The sequence below is a fragment of the Microchirus variegatus genome, assembly GCF_963457635.1.
Source record: "Microchirus variegatus genome assembly, chromosome: 2".
Classification (NCBI taxonomy): Eukaryota; Metazoa; Chordata; class Actinopteri; order Pleuronectiformes; family Soleidae; genus Microchirus; species Microchirus variegatus.
In genome coordinates this window covers 37,797,152-37,814,098 of record NC_139803.1, presented here as the reverse complement: position 1 = coordinate 37,814,098, position 16,947 = coordinate 37,797,152, and the positions used below count along the sequence as shown (strand labels likewise).

The 16,947-nt window shown below is 42.4% G+C and overlaps 3 protein-coding genes across 4 annotated transcripts; 2 read left to right on the top strand and 1 right to left on the bottom strand.

The window, feature by feature from the left end:
• Positions 1–1,209: 1,209 nt before the first annotated feature.
• LOC310944983 (RNA-binding protein 4.1-like) lies at positions 1,210–5,206 on the top strand. 2 transcript variants are annotated; one of them, XR_014593137.1, is made up of 6 exons: positions 1,210–1,275; positions 1,721–2,149; positions 2,241–2,846; positions 4,407–4,480; positions 4,767–4,852; positions 4,947–5,206. XR_014593137.1 is itself a non-coding variant. In XM_083910859.1 (4 exons), the coding sequence occupies exons 2-3, from the start codon at positions 1,741–1,743 to the stop codon at positions 2,822–2,824; spliced, it is 993 nt and encodes a 330-aa protein (XP_083766985.1). In that variant the 5' UTR covers positions 1,210–1,275; positions 1,721–1,740; the 3' UTR covers positions 2,825–2,846; positions 3,142–4,240. The 2 variants fall into 2 exon arrangements, 1 of the variants encoding a protein (XP_083766985.1); XM_083910859.1 differs by lacking the exons at positions 4,407–4,480; positions 4,767–4,852; positions 4,947–5,206 and adding an exon at positions 3,142–4,240.
• A 1,873-nt stretch (positions 5,207–7,079) lies between these two features.
• Positions 7,080–8,069, bottom strand: tifa (TRAF interacting protein with forkhead associated domain). The gene is made up of 2 exons (XM_083910861.1): positions 7,957–8,069; positions 7,080–7,839 (listed from the first exon to the last, which is right to left on the bottom strand). Exon 2 carries the CDS (start codon positions 7,815–7,817, stop codon positions 7,233–7,235), a length of 585 nt encoding a protein of 194 aa, XP_083766987.1. The 5' UTR covers positions 7,818–7,839; positions 7,957–8,069; the 3' UTR covers positions 7,080–7,232.
• An 808-nt stretch (positions 8,070–8,877) lies between these two features.
• On the top strand, positions 8,878–11,088 carry LOC310944982 (RNA-binding protein 4.1-like). The gene is made up of 4 exons (XM_083910858.1): positions 8,878–8,919; positions 9,458–9,875; positions 9,963–10,603; positions 10,960–11,088. The coding sequence occupies exons 2-3, from the start codon at positions 9,467–9,469 to the stop codon at positions 10,580–10,582; spliced, it is 1,029 nt and encodes a 342-aa protein (XP_083766984.1). The 5' UTR covers positions 8,878–8,919; positions 9,458–9,466; the 3' UTR covers positions 10,583–10,603; positions 10,960–11,088.
• The last annotated feature ends 5,859 nt before the right edge of the window (positions 11,089–16,947 follow it).

Sequence of the window (16,947 nt, the reverse complement as noted above, 5' to 3'; positions counted from 1 at the left end):
TCTAAAGCAACTGGCCATAAAATGCTCCTAATCACAGAGACTCAGGAATAATGTTCATATAACAAACTGAACTCACCAACAACAACAGTACAGCCAAAATATTTGCATAAAAAAATATCTTTTGAAGACTGCAAATCATGTTTATGTTTTGAAATCATGTTTTGGCATGTGGCGCCACCTTACCGCCGTCTACCAATCATTGCAGTCAGTAGAGTCTCAGCTATCGAGCAACCACGGGTTGCCAGTTACGTCAGAAAACGAAACCTAAAAGACCTTGGGAATTTTGAATTTGAATGTAGTACCCGTTTTTGGCCACATTCTTACATATGGCACCTTTAAAATAGCTTTGTCTTTATCACAAGGAGCAAATATCAAAGGTCAAGTCAAAGTCAAATTTCCCAACTTCATGGTCAGTCTCAAGATCTTTTAAATCAGTTTGTCCTTCCTCTGTCAACATGGAGAATTAGAAGTGTGAATATTGGACTTTATTTTATCAAGCCGCCACAAATCGTAGTGCAAATGAATCCTGAATTCTCACATGATGTTAGATGGGTCTGGCCCTTCTTCAGAATTGGTATCAAATACATTTAACATGTGACGATCATAATCTGAATATAGAAGAACACAAAACCTGTGGTTCAACAATTTACAATTTATTCCCTCTTATCTGAAATGTAGTTAACAAAATCCATCGATTGAGACCATGAACTCCTCTGGAACTCATTTAGAGAAGTGGGCTCATTTTTACATAGACATTCAAACCGAGTTCTGTTGTTTGTTTGGTTTTGCAACCAGTGGAGTCACCCCAGTAGTGACGATTCAATAAATTCTCCTTTCCTGGTTAGGTTCAGAGGGATAAACGGCAGCATCTTCCTAATTTTGCTCACCAACATCACAAATCATACATGTGTCCTGCCTGGTTTTTAAAAAATCATAATAATTAATCTGTATGATGCATAGTTTGATTGCTTTTAAAGTTCGTTTATTTCGTCCGACTAAGTATTTCCTTTGATCCATGAAAGGCAGTTCAAAGTCCAAAATCATGCAAAACATCATTTAAAGGGAATCAACGTTTGGATTTAATTTTATTTTTAAAAAAGGCGAACGAAAGGCGGGCCTTTTAATTTCCCCCAATCACAGGCCGTATTTTTGAGGGACGTGTTCATTGACCAATCAGATTCCCGTCTTTGCTCGTATCCTTAAGGTGGCATTTCCTGTTCGTCATCTTGTAGTATCGGCTTCGGGCTTCGTGTGGTTACGCGCCGTCCACAAGAGGTTAGTATTTTCGGATTTATTGCCGCTTCCCATTAATCTCCGCTACTTCATTTTTTTTAAATGGTAATGTAGTTTTACACGTATTCAGTTTTAATCGAAACAGTCGTATAGTGTGAGTGGCTGACGTTAATTTCATTAGTTCGTTCACAGCTAACAAAATGGCTGCTAGCTAGCTTTAGCTTGCTAATGGATACCATTCAACTGAGCCCGGCTAGCAGCGTCGCGGCCAGGAAGTACAAGCGTGTAAACATTTTCCAATGAAATTGGCTTAATAATTTGTGCAACGATTATATTTTTCGCCACATTTGATTCCCGTTTGTCGCCCATAGCTCTCCATTTCCTGAGAGTGACGTTATCTGAGAAGCATCTGCTCTCAGCGGATACTCGGGGTCCGCACGGTGGCCTGTATTAACGCGGCGTGTCTTTTTTATTTTTTTTTTCCCAGAGAGCGAAGCTGGTGCAACCATGGTGAAAATCTTCATAGGAAATCTGTCTCAGGACGCTGAGAAGGACGAGCTTGAGACTCTGTTCGCTCAGTACGGCACAGTAACGGAATGCGCCAAATACAAAAACTATGCGTTTGTCCACATGGAGGACCGGAAGGCTGCCACCAAAGCCATCCGGGAGCTCCATCTTTATAAGCTGAGTGGCAGACCCATCAATGTGGAGCTTAGCAGAGGGAAGAATCAAGTCCCGGTGAAGCTCCACATTGCTAACGTAGAAAAGGGATCCGAGGAAGAGCTCCATGCACTCTTCGAAGAGTATGGCATCGTCACTGAGTGTTCCATTGTAAAAGACTTTGCCTTTGTCCACATGGGAAGCTATGATGAGGCCATGGATGCCATAAAAGAACTAGATGACACTGAGTTTAAAGGTATGTTTATTTTATTTTTTTTTAGCTGCTGTTTCCTTACCGTTCATATTTATTTGTCAGATTTGAGGTACAGTGTTTTTCTGTCCCCCAGGAAAGCGCATACACGTTCAAATCTCTAAAAGCAGACCTAGAGGGGTTCCTGACATGGAGCCTTATCCACCTCCACCAGGAAGAGGGGGCTATTATCCCCCTCGCTACCCTGGAATGGGACCTGAGCCTCCCTACAGAGGCCGCATGTCTGCTTACCCTCCTCCACCTCCGCCGCCCCCTCCCCCGAGGCGCTCAGGTTATCCTGATCATGGCTATGGTGAGCGAGATGGCTATGGGGTGGTTGATTACTATGAGAAATACAGGGCCCGTCCTTACGATGATAGGCGTGCCGTCCCCCCTCCTCCGCCGCCTCCTCCATCGGCTATGGTTAGAGAACGTCTTGGAATGGGGTCCCTTGACCCATATGAGAGGCATGCGCCTCCATCCTACATGGCCAGAGACCGGAGCCCAATCAGACGACACCCACCACCTGCGCCATCTGCAGGTAACGGGTTCTATGAGCGTTCCCGTCTGTCTCCAATGTCCAGAACGCCCATGTATGGAGCTCCCCGTCCCAGGGACGCCTATGCAGAGAGGGTGCCACCCCCACCACCACCACCACCTCCCCGCTATGCTGGCTATTAGGCACCCAGGAGTCTGATACAAGGTGAGACCAGAGAGAATATTTAATGACATCATAAATTACTTATTTGACGTGCTTGACAATTTAATTAAACAACTGAGTGTAAATAAATACGCCAAATGCGTAAGTTGACGAAGAAGCGATCAGAGCTCTTAAGTTCTGCAGATGAAGTTAAGCCTATAGAAGAGTGAACGACCAAACAATCCGAACTTTGCTGATACAATCCTAAAATATTGCTACTTCAAGCTTCAAAGATCAATCTTGCGCGATCCCTGAGTTAAATGCGCTCCTTGACATGTGGTGTGTGCTCTCTTTTCAGGTTTAGAATATGACAAGATCGTCGTCGTCGTCTGCTGATGCACGTGGCGCTATACATCCCCCTCGTCTATGGCGGATTGCGTTGCGTTCTCCTGAGACTTACTGGAAGATACTGTATTGCGGACAACCCCCGTATTTAAAACATACGCTTCCATGGCTACAGTTCACGTATTCCTCTGATTTGTTAATGCTTTTTTTTCCTGTTCCTTTGCTTGTTTCACTGTTAAAATCCTTAACGATGTTCTTTCAGAATAGAATAGGTTGCTGGCTTAGGTGCTTAGTCTTCTTCCCTTGTGAGATGCAGTCCTGCACAAAGTGCAACGTCTACCTTTCAGTTTTTCTAAAAGAATTAGCCCACTGAGAAACTAACGTCATTTGTTCAACAAGGGTAGACACGTGTGTCCAGACTTGGTAGTTAATCCCTAAATGGTCATCAAAATCAGTGAAAAAAAAATATGAGTAGAAGTGCTTCAATATAAATCTTGGTGTGGCCGGCTGTATAATCTAAAATTTGCGACACATTGTTAGCATGACAAATCAAGTGTCAAGTGTGCTTTTCTTTTTATACTTTGTTTTTTCTTGCGACAATAGTCTCTTTAGTAACGCCATGTATGATTTTATTTACTTCACAACTTGCTTTTCATTTGAAGGGTTTTTAATAAACGACTGAAAACAAATATGACGTTTTAACTGTCGAGTTATTCCATCCCAGCGAGGCCTTTTGGCCTAATCACTTAATAGATAACCGTCTGACTGTTGACCAGACCAGATGCATACTGTAATATCGAGGCGCTTGACACTGAACAGTTTCATTCTCCACACCTGAGTAATCCGCTTGTTACGTTGCATAGCTGTATTGTCAATTATAAAAATTATGTCTTTTATTTCTTTGTAAAGCAACAGCTCACTTGCATTCCACTGAAATCCTGTACCGCCGCATGTTCACCTGCGCAAACGAGCAACTGAGGGTAAACTTTGCAGACTCTTCCCTCTGCCGTAGTTGATAACCAAATCTGTAGCTTGTCCTGACGTTCTTAAAGTGCTTCCATCGGCTGCTTTGGTCTCCTGACACTATGAGGAGTTTAAAAAATAAACTATTAGACGGGTAGAAGCAGAATAATCATTTGCGCTGGCCCTGTCATGTATTAATTTTTTTGTTTACACTACATATTGGTCACACTTTCCATTTCTTTTCATTCTTAATTCTAACATGTATTTATTTTGTACATACACTCTTGGTGTTCTTAGTGTCTGTGCTCTTTGTAGTTTTTTAGAGTGTGCTGGAGGTACCAGCTCATGGTAAGTCATCCATGGAAGATGTCCAGCGTCCTGGAGAACAGGTAGATATTATTATTCAGTCTATTTCACTGAAAACATGCGGTTTCTCACTTGATGTCAGCATTATAATCCAGAAGATGCTCATTTTTAAAATGTAAAGCTTTTTTGCTACTGTACTGTAACAAAAACACTTGTTTTAAGGTCAAATCCTTAAAGAGCAGCTTCAGAGAATTAGATTTAGTGTGTAGCTTAGTTTAGAGTGTTAGCATGTAGTCCTGACACAGAGGTAGGTGATGGATACATCATGGAGCCTTTTTGTTTCGTTTCACCGACTGACTTTGTTCCCAGGTTTGAGTGGACACTAATGGGCATTCAAGTGATTCCACAGGATGTTTTGAACACCAGACAAGCTCACATGGACCTGTACTTAAAAGGTGAGAATGGAACCTGTTCATTAGGACCTCTAAAGAGGCTGGAGTATCTTATGAACCTTGACTTAAGCGTGTCTTGTTTTTTTTTTTTTTACAGGAAATGGGACTGATCTGGTTCAGTCGTGGTGTAACCTGTCTCAGTGCCGTTCAGCTGATGAACCAAGAATAATGTGGACGGACCCGGTCCTTCAGCACTTGGAGCTTTTCTAACAAACTTCTCCTGAACATCTCCAACTCAAATAGACTCTAGGGTGGGTGAGGGAAAGCAAGATTGTCTGGATTAGTCCGCTCCATTTGTGGTCCACGAGCCACTTTTCCCTTTTGACACGGATGAAACCGAGAAGTGGCTAAAACAGTACAGTGTCAACTTCGGGAAACCTAATAAATTATACTTTATTTACAAGAAATTGTCTTTTTGTCCTGCTGACTCTGCTGTTCCTTTGTAGTTGTTACAACATGCGATCAAAGGAAGTGGCACAAAGCGTTTGCTCAACTCTGCTGCAGAAAAAGGGTACCAAGCCGTTTCAGTCAGTTTCGCTTGCTTTTGAAATATTAGCGCCTGATAGATTTTTCTCATGATCGATGAAAAGTTTCCGATCCTGTTGCAAACCACCTTTAAATAATCCCAACAGCAGAATTTTTTGGCAGAATAATTAAATTAGAAGCACTATTTTTATGTGACCTGGTGTGACAAGAGAGGATAGTGCAGATTGTCTGGACTCCTGTCACTGTGTTGGTCTCCATGTCTCCATGACAACTGTGGAGACTCCCACAGGAGGAGAACCTAGCTCCTGTGGGAGTAGTGGAAATGGCACACACCAGTTTGAACACAACCACTCCTTGCTGAACGCCAGTCTGTCACTGAAAGACAACCTGACTGCATTCAACATCTGATGAAAATGCAGTCACACGGATCTTAAATATTTAATAATTTGCTATATGATAACCTGTCGCAAAAAAGGGGGAAAAGCGAAAGGAGAAAGATTTGGAAGCAACTCTTGTTTTAATGGTCATTAGGGTTCAAGCATGACTGTGCAAGAACCCACTTGAAACTGAAAAGATTATCTTCCAAATGAATTTGCATTTTTGAGGCCTTTCCCATGCCCCAAAACTCCCCAGAATTGGAAGTGGGAGGGGCTAAAAACGGACACAAAAAGTGCTAGTTAATTTTTATTATTATATATTAAAGAAAACAGCAACATCTGTGTTCTAAAAGCGACATATATGAATCTGAAAAAAAGGAAATAATCCCACCCTAAACCTAAAAACAAACCATTTTTTAATACTTATCTTCATCATGACTTTTTTTTATTGTTTAATTTCATACTGTTTTATTCACTACTGTCACTACCCAGCATACAGTATCTTGTTTGTTCCATGTTTTGCACGCAAATGCCCTTTTAGAAAATGAAAAGCCTAAAAATGAAATGCATAATTACTACACGAAACATGTGTCATGTTGTTTGGCTTTTAATTGTCTCAGCCTTAGACTTCAGTCCTAAAGGAATATTTATGGTAGATATAAAGTGATCATCGCTTAACAAAGATGACACTGACACTCCCTCTGTCTTTCCAGGAAGTGGTGGGTGGTTAAAGGCCCAACACTGCATTGACCTCTATATCGTAAACATTTGATCACTTCTGTTCCTGATACATAGTATACTATTGTGATTAACCACAGAGTCATCAGGTCATGTGTAGTAGTAAAATTAAATTATTCCTGTACTAGTAATGCTCTTTACTGTCAATACTCTTACTGTATCGTATATATATATATTTTTACATACAAGGTTTTTTTTCTGTACAAAATATTTCACTTTTGAATCATTGCTTGTACAAATGACATGCCACATTACAATATATAATATATATAATTGAGAAATTGTTGCGGAGTGTGTTATGGATTATTGGTGTATAATTTATTGATGATTCTAGTCATAAAGTTTTTGAATTTTACTCGGTATTGAGTGTTCTTACATTTTTCATGTGGTAGTTTCACTTCCCCCGAGTAAAACAAGACTTACATATTGCTCCGCTGAGTAAAAGTGATACAAATCTTAAGCAACTCTGGAATAACCAGCTTCTACGACTGTTTTACAATCAGTGTCTCCTCTGCGAGTTTACTTGAAATGTCGAACCGCATTCACACAAGCATGTTTACGGACAAACAATTTTTAATGTTTTCAACACATGAAAGATAAAATACATGTTAGAAAGATTACAGCTTGTTAACATATGCAATAATAAATAAAAGTTGTAAAAATAACACTTTGATTTCACATTAAAAAAACAGGGAATCTCTTTTTTTTTACTAGCATGCATACACAAATACAAAATTGGCATAGGAAAAACAAGAGGAAAGGTTTGGGAAAGTGGCAAAGGTTCAATATGAAAGAGTCAGAGTCTCATCAGTCTCCAGAGGGCCCAGTGCTGTGAAAGCAGCTTGAAAACCATCCATGACGCATGAGTCCATGACTGGTGTCATGCTGGGAACGCACATGCATGTCTCCCTGGACGGGGGCACTGCCAACACCTCAAACTCCACCTCAAAGCTTGCCTTGGCCTCGCCGGACTCACGGATGATCAGAATTTCATACTCTCCGAACCGGATCAGGGCCTTATTTGGGAGATCCATCCTCTCCAGGAAGCCCAGAACTGAGCTGTTAACTGACAGCTTTCCCTTCTGGCTCAGGTTCTGGATGGTGAACATCATGTTCGGGCTGTGTGGTGTGTGGAAGGCGTAGAGGGCCAGGTGCTTGCGGGACACTCGAGGGTCAGCCAGGGTGTAGGTGCAGGCCTGGGCGTCTCGGCCCAGCCTGAGGGGGTCATCTGCTGTGTGTGGTGTCCTCTTCCCGAGAGGCAGAGCCCCATAAAGGCCCCTGTAACTCTGCTGAGGGTGGTAAAGCTTGAAGTTGAGACAAGTCAGGAGATCCTCCTCTGTCTCCAACGTCTGGGACACGGCGCTCATTGTAAGATCAATAAATGAGTGACTGGTCATGGAAGGGACAGAAAATCACCCATACATTAGAAATGCAGCAAAAGGGAGAATTTACAGTCACACAAAATTAAAACACACATTTAAAAGTATATAATGTACTGTACCTTACCTGTATGTTGATGATGGGATTATTTTTGAAGACCCAGATGGATGCTTTCACTTTGTCCACACGCAGTTTCCTCCCAAACTCTCACAGACAAATGAAGTTGTTGCAGCTTGAAATGAAAACAAGAACACTTCCACTGCCCTCTCACAAGACCAAGTGGTAAGAATGCTGCGTTCAAGTGCGAATTGTTAAAAAGTCTCGGATGAGGTCATATCATCGCGAATAGAAGGGAAAACTCTCAACATTCCTTTCTGCTCAGTTCGGGCTTTCTCTTCTTTATCACTGTAGAAATATCACGTTTGTTTTTTAGTATTAGTTAGATGATAAAATAATGTTTTAAACCCAGCAGTTTTCTAACATACGATTTTTGCGTAAACACATAAACGTCACACCGCAGTTCCGGAAATTCCCCGATGATGCAACGTGAAACCGCGCGATAGATTCGCCACATGCTTTTCTCTTTTTATGGACACTGCAGTGTTTACAACCACTACGGGAAGTTGTTGTCACCGCAGTTTTTGTATTCATATAGTAGTTTAACTCGTTAACATTTTGTTAACCTGACAAATGTTGTCGAAACTCCATTGAACACTTCAACATTTCAAACTTCACAAACAGCAAGTGGAATCATAAATACAAAAAAAGATAAAAGTAATAGAAAACAACTGAACTACGCAAAATAAAATAGAAGCAACAACTAGTTTGTTTCCTACAATTAATTTACCAAACTCGGACGACTTAAAGTTAAAACGTAGGTTTTTTTGTTTTGTTTCTTTAATATCGCCGGGTCGTTTTCCATATAACTGTAATGATCACTGAGTCCTCTTGGAGTCGCTGTGGTTGTGCTGTGACCCGAGAAGACGCAGTCGAAGTCGAAGAGGAAGTGGAAAAAAAGAGAAAGAAACCAAGCGGAAGTGGGTAAATCTCCGGCAAAGGGATTCAATTCTTTGTTGTGGCTTCCCATCGGTAAGGTAACATTTACACACCGCCATGTCGGTGCTTAACAGTCAAACGCGGTTTTTAAAATAACGTACATGTTTATCGCGCCTTTGAGTGTTCGCCCTTTGGTCTACTTATTCTTGCAAAGGGGCGATTTGTATAACAGAGTGGTTTGATTAGCAAGTTAACCGTGCTAGCATAAGCTAAATTGCAAAACGCACATTGGGAGGTGCGTTCAGACTTTCTTTTAAGCACCGAAGCGCTTGAACAGCAACAAATTGTGCTATAAATGTTGAAATTTCAAAGAATGTTCTGTTATTCTTTCATACAAATGTCGGCTTGCTGCTTGAGTGAAACAGTCGTCAGCCATTTTGCGGTGGACCATGGAGAATTTACCGCTGTGACCATAGAATAGGAGCTATTAAACACTGTTTATCGTCATTTTGAACCATACATTCAGCGTTTCACCTCTTAGACTTATGTGTTTTATTATTGATTACATTTCTGTCCATACACCTCTCGTTTTAAATTTTAAATTGTTGGTTTTTTTTGTTTTTTTTTACAGGATTTTACAATGGTAAAAATTTTTGTGGGGAATCTGCCCCGAGAGGCAGACCAGGATGAAGTCAAGGCACTCTTCACGCAGTACGGTACAGTAACAGAATGTGCCATCATCAAGAACTACGCCTTTATTCACATGGATGACCGCAAGGCGGCCACCAAAGCCATCAGAAGTCTGCACCTTTACAAGCTTCAAGGGACACCAATCAACGTGGAGGCCAGCCACGGGAAGAACCAGGGCCCTGTCAAACTGCATGTGGCAAACGTTGAGAAGGGATCTGATGAAGAGCTCCGTGCTCTCTTTGAAGAGTATGGTACTGTCACAGAGTGTGCTATTGTCAAGAATTTTGCTTTTGTACATATGTGCAACTCCGATGAGGCCATGGATGCCATTAAGGGACTGGATAACACTGAATTTAAAGGTAAGAAAATTGTTTCCTGCTGATGTATTTGAAATAGATTTGCGTATGTTGAACCTGATCGTTATTTTCTGTAATCTTTGATTCTAGATAAACGCATCCATGTCCAGATTTCCAAGAGCCGCCCCAGACATGACGAAAGGGACGACTACTCGCCTCCTCCGCCAGATTATTGGCCCGGACACTATCCAGAAGGGGGGCACGGGCCTCCCCCACCTGGCTACATGCGAGGCCGCCCTCCCCTAGGTTACCCAGCCCCTCCCCTGCCACCCCCTCCCCCTAGACGAGCTGTTTATCCTGACCGTCCGTATGAGGGTGAGGGGGACCAATACGGTGTGGTAGATTACTATGAGAAGTACAGAACCCGTCCGTATGGTATGGCCTCCTATGAGGATCAATGTGGCGGCCCGCCTCCTCCTCCCCCGCCCCCGTCAGCCGTCGTTCGAGACCGTCTTATGACCCCGTCGCTTGACCCGTATGAACGTCGCCCCGCTCCACCTCCTCCATCCTCGTACTACGCTCGAGATCGCAGCCCCCTCAGGAGGCCGCCTAACGCGCCAATGCCCCCTTCCGGTAATGGCTATTCCTATGAGCGTTCCCGGCTATCTCCCGGGGCTATGTCCCGGGGCCTGCCATACGGAGTTCCACGTGCGAGGGACCCCTATGCAGAGCGGCTGCCCCCGCCACCGCCTGCACGCTACGCTTATTAAGCAAGGTCCGTCCATGTGAAGGTGAGAATAGGACTGAGGTAGATTGGTGTCTATTTACATTCTGAAATTGCCCTTTATCACTGTAAAAGAAGGTGCACCTGTTGATCTGTCCCGCACGCTCCAGATCGTATGGGGGGAAAAGGTTTGAAAAAGCAAAGCGTACAAAGTTATAAAACCGTTGTTAAAGCACATCTGTGCACTAACTGGATTTCAGCTAATACAACGCAATGTGACAAAATCGGACAAAAGCAGTCCAGTCTGGTCAACCTGACTGAAGCGCGAGTCTCGAGGCGTAGAACTCGACATGTGGGTTACTACGATGAAACAATTTTACGACATCAGCCGCAGTTCATTTGTGTCATGTGCTCTTTTTCCAGGATCGTCGTCCAACTGCGTCGCCGCTCGCTGCCTCCTGATGCACGTGACGCTATCCACTCCCTGTCTGCGGCTGAGCGCGTAACGTTCCCCTGAGACGCTCGCAGGAGGAACCAAATTGGCGACGTCCTCGTCTGTTTTATTTTAATTAATTTGGGACTTTTTCATTCGGATTTTTTTACTCCTGATTGTTTTAGTTTGTCATTGTGATGTAGTATTTTTAATGCTTGACGTCTTAAGAGTTAGGCGTGTTTTTTTTATTGTAATTTTCACGTTTGAATAATCAGTGTTCTGATGTGGCTTGTAATGTAGAAGCTAAACCGTCTCTTGCCGATACTTGTGACTGTAGACGCAACTAAAACATTAATGATATTAATTCTAGTCTGCACGTTTGTTCCATCGTCTCAAGCATTACCATCAAAAACCAAAACTCTATATGGCGTTCTGTGAAACTTAGTGCTAAAATGTAGGTTTGACACACGTAGGAAGTTTATAATGCAGTTACCAAAAGACGTTAACATGTTGCTGTCCATTGTCGACCTTTTTTCAAAATAAAACGCACGTGAATCTTGAATTTATTCAAATGCCCAGCGAGCATCTTTCGAATACAATAACAACTGCAGTGACCGTCCGTTCATTTATGATGAAAACCGTACAAGAAACGTGTCCAAATCGTTACGCCAATTGAAGTAGTGTCTGCTCTTCTGGAAATTCTACACCTTTATAACTTACATCAGTAAGAGTTCACCTTTCACCTCGACCCTCCTCAGAGCCCAAACATGCACTTGTCATCATTAGGTGCATAAGCGTTAATAGAAGTACAGCAGCTTTAGTTCACCTTGAATCTGAGGGGCCTGCTGGAGTCCTGCAGTCAGGTAAGTCCAGGGTTTTTAGGAGTAACATGTTGACATTCTACTCTTTTAAAGGTAAATATTTCTACATCTGCACTACAGAGGGGTGTCGCAGTGTTAAGTGCTCCCCCCAATTCCTTTTTAAACAAGAATCCATTCAGCTCTGAATCTGTTGATTTATTTTCATTACAACTATTTGCTGGGAAATTCCATTAAAAATCAGTACCTTCTTCCTTTTATATGGGATGCTCCCCAAACTAAATTTGAAGATGAAAGTTGGCTTTAAGTATTTCACATTCAAGGTGTAGCTTTTAGTAGAGCTTAGTTTGGTTTGGTCATCCAGGTCAACAGATGAGAAACTGACTGAATGGAAAAGATCTGAATAGATTAATTAAACTTGAAAGAAATGATAAAGAATGAGCCAACCACACATTGAAGTAACTATATTACAACTAAATTTACAGACTCGATGGAGCCGAGAAGATGGTTTGTATTGCCATTTTGTTTTCTGAACTGCATGAATAAAGTGTTCAAAACAATAACATGGTCTCTCTGATTATGTGCAATATATAGTGCCATTTCTATTTGACGTACAATATTAAGTAAATTTAAGTGTCTAATAACTCAAGATTTCAGCTGCAATTTACAGTTTTATAGACTTTCTGTCTATAAAAAATGCAACTATCATGATTTTAACGTCAAAATAAAACGAGACAAGTCATTCAGTAGCTGCTGCAGCTATCTCCATTGGCCCCTTCGTGAACCACGTGACCCCGTGTGTCCTGACTTTGACCTGCTGTCTTCCTGGAGTGGACACACTTGTGCTTTCTGTTTTGTTATGCATTATTTGTCGCATTTCCCGTCTCTCGCAGCAGTTGAGACAACATCCTGCTGTTGTCTTCCTGTGAATAGATTTACATCTTAGTGACCTCAACCTCCCTCACCAACTTTTCAGCTCTCCTTATAAATGAAAAGGACAGGATTTGAGGCCACACCCTGCTGTCCCTTCCTGTAGATGAATGCTAATTTCACATTTAGCTGACCCTTTTTCCCCTCTCAGGCATTATTCAAAAACATTCAAAAATGCAGGTTGCAGCTCTTCATCAGAGATTTTGCTGGAATTATAATTGCGACTAAATTCTAATTTTTTCCCTCCCTTGTTTTTTTCTGCTTTCTCCTTCCACACCTGCCCTTCATCTGTCTCGTTAGCTCCGCCCTGTTCCTGTTATTTTCCTCCTCGTTCTGCTCACCTGTGACTCCTCTCATTGCTGCACCTGCAGCTCATTCTCTCGTTTATCAGTTTGCATCTAAGTGGCGTTCTTTGGTGAGTCTGTGACATTTTGTCAGGTTTTTTCTGTTTGTCCTGTTCCCTGATGTAGGGATATTTCTGTGGGAAAAAAAATTCTTCAATTAGCCGTCTGCTTCATTTGAAGCACATGAACTCAAGTCGTCGCTAACTTAGTATCTGTGACTTTTGATCACACGCTGTGTCTCATCGCAGAGACACAAAGAAACCAAAAAATGCAGTTCGATGTAAACAACGACAACAACAAAAAAAAACCCCTTCCTGTGGTCGACTGGAATTAAAACGAGGTCAAACCTCTTGAACACTGAAGCTGGACAACAACATGACTTTAGACCTTGGGCAGAAAGTTTTCTGGTCCAGTCCCACATAGACATGTGTTTAAAAAAAAAACATTTTTATGTGCATTTTTTCCCCTTTAAAAACATAAAACTGTGGATTAAGTCTGTGTAATTGTGCATTTTGTCTCCTCTGCTTGACGTCAGTGTGAGACGTGAGTTGGCGGACGTCGCTAAGCTAAGTGTTAGCATTGCTCAACAGGAAATGGTGTTTTTGTTGAACCAACTATATCGCCTCCTGTTGACTTGACATGCTTTTGACAACACTTTACAGTGGGTTTTAGTGTTTAAAATATACATTAAGGGGTTTTTGATACCCAAATGTTATTTTTAAAGCCAGTTTTCAAAAAATTTAGGCCACCTTTGGCCTAAAGGTGAAGTGACAGGGATTAGGGATTAGTGTTTTGGGATTTAGCCCACTTAAAAACACTCTTACTGAATACAGGAGCTCAGTTTACTGTGGCAGAATTGGAAGTAACCACATGGCCTTTGCCCTAATTTGTGTGCAGTAGATGATTGAAAGAGGCCGTACTGATGAGAACATAGGACCCTTTCTGGAAAAAATGGTCCTATGTTCCCCGCTATGTTCACCCAAAAGGACCCAGGGGACATAGGACCCTTACCCTTACCCTAACCCTTACCCTAACCCTACCCTACCCTAACCATTTACCCTGGAGCTCCACACCCAGGCTTCCACAAAGTGGGGAACATAGGACCCTTTTTTTAAAAAAAAGGTCCAATGCTCCCCGAACATAGGTACGACCACCTGTTTCACACGATCACTCATTGCATTATTACATGCATCTGCATTCACTTGTTTTTTAGTGTGGGGGGGTCTTGTATTTTGCTTCTAAAACGCAGCTTCCTTTGCCAAAATGACATGCGTACGTGTGACTTCCTTCTTCCTGTGCTCAAGCTCGGACTTAAAGTTTCCACCAGCCCGAAAAGCTGCTCACACCTTCCCCACCACACGAAACGCAAAGTGCAAGTTTCAACGCTGACTCCCGATTTAGCTCGCCAGTTAGAGGAAAGGTACGAACTGATGAAAGAGCGCCTCAGAGCTTGATCTGTCGTTGCGGTTTTGTGGCGGTGTTGAGTACATTTCACTTCACAGACTGACTGATCAGAAGGCAAGGCAGCTTTATTTGTGCGGCACATTTCAGAACACAAAATTACATTTTGGAAACATTACAATTTGAGCAAAACCCAAGTATGACAGTACAGAAATATAAAAATAGACAGTTAAAAATCTATTCAGAAATATTCAAATTTACCCTCAATAATAATATCAACAACAACAATGAAAATAACTTTATTTACAGTTGTACGCTGAAGCGTACAGCTGAGATTATTGGAGCCTCCTGGCTGGAGACCCTCACGATGGACCAGAGCCTGGAGGTTCAACCCGGAACCCTGCACAATAACTGTAACGCCTTCCGCAAAGGTCAGTACGTGTGCGTGGGAGGATGCACAGAAGTATGTGGCTGAGTCTGAAAGGTGCAAATCCGAAATTGACAGCCGACATGTACCGTCTTCATACGTCACCGTAAAGCGCGTCTTGTTAACTTCATCATACAAAGAGCTCTGTGCACGAAACACATTAGTGGTTGACATGAGCCTTGGCACCTGTCCCGGGCTTTGCTTGTACCAGAAGATCCATCCTGAACCACTTCCTCGATGAAAACACGACAAAGTCACTTTCTCTCCAACGGCACCTGATGTCAAGCGTTTCTCTTGATGCACATATGTGGATGTCAGATCTTCACTCTTCTGAGCTGCAGTGAAATGACAGCAAAGGCAGATATAGAATCAGTTCAATCTGATGAAAGACAGGGGAACCCCCCCAAAAAACAAATGAGGATTTTGCAACTCCATAACTCACCCATGTTCCCCATCTGGGACAGCCATGAAAGATAGAGGAAAACATTAAGAGATGTCTCCATGTCTCCAATTCTTGTCTGGACTGAAAAAAAGACCTTCTTTCCACTCCTCAGAAAAAAAAAGGGTAGTACGTTGATTGGCCAGCCTGCAGTGACTCTGCACAGTAATAAGTCCTACGTGTTCACTGCACCCTGAAGTGTCAAGTAACCGCTGTATTATTAACAGCAACAGAACGTAGATATAACCAGCGATAACCTGCAGTCAACCACAACGAACCATATCCTCCTCCTCAAAAGACATGTCTTCCTCTAAGTCTGTGTGATTCTTTCTTCCAAACGGACCCATTTTCTTGCACAGTCTTTTCAAAGTCTCGATGCCAAAGATAATGCGGTGCTGATGTGAAAAGAATATTTAATATTCTTTTTTGTGAAGCCTAAATCAGTATATGACTTCATAAAATGCTCTGTGTTCCTCATCTTAACACAGGTTGCAGCTCATCATCTGCGATTTTTCTTGAATAATAATTATGGCTTTATTCTCTAAATATAGATTTTTAAAATTCTTCAGGTCGGCCCTGATGCTGCGTTCCAGAGCCCATCCAAACAACTGGGATGTGGGACTTATCCTACCTGAATTTTACTAGCTCCGACTTCAAAGCGGTCCAGCAATTGAAGTCGAATGTTAGAAAACATGGACGATCGCGGCGCTTTCGCTTTGTTTGAAGAGGCATTTTGACTGTCAGCAATTCAGTCTACTCACATACACAAGCCAGCCGTATATGTAAAAGCGACACATATCGATATGTAACGTCATGAGTATACTTTTACCGTAGCCCTACACATCTTCATGCTGACAGATAACGACGACGACACAATTTCACGCCATAACGTGAAAAACAAGTTGTGATAAAATTGCTGTGTCTAAAACAACTCTACACGCAGAAAAGTAAAGTTTATAGCCTATTCGTGTGACTCCATGGGCGCCGCCATTATTCTCCGATGTCATTTTGGTGAAGTCGGGGGTAGGTCGATCAGCCCCGACTTCGCTAGTAGCAGGTCCCACTTCGACAGGCATTCCAGTACACTTTTTCTAGTTGGAGGTAGGATAAGCCCCATGTCCAACTGATTTGGATGGGCCCTGGAACGCAGCATTATACTCCGATGTAACTTTTCCTTTTCCCCCCTCCCATGTTTATTTGCCTGCTTTCTCCTGCAATGAGTGATCTTATGCATCTGTATTCACTTGTTTTTTAGTGTGTGTGTGGGGGGGTCTTGTATTTTGCTCCTAAAACGCAGCTTCCTTTGTCAAAATGACATGCGTACGTGTGACTTCCTTCTTCCTGTGCTCAAGCTCGGACTTAAAAAGTTTCCACCAGCCCGAAAAACCTGCTCACACCTTCCCCACCACACGACACAAAGTGCAAGTTTCAAGGCTGACTCCCAATTTAGCTCGCCAGTTAGAGGAAAGGTACGAACTGATGAAAGAGCGCCTCAGAGCTTGATCTGTCGTTTTTGTGGTGGTGTTGAGTACGTTTCACTCCACAGAATGACTGCTCTTTAGACGAGGCAAGGCAGCTTTATTTGTGCGGCACATTTCAGAACACAAAATTACATTTTG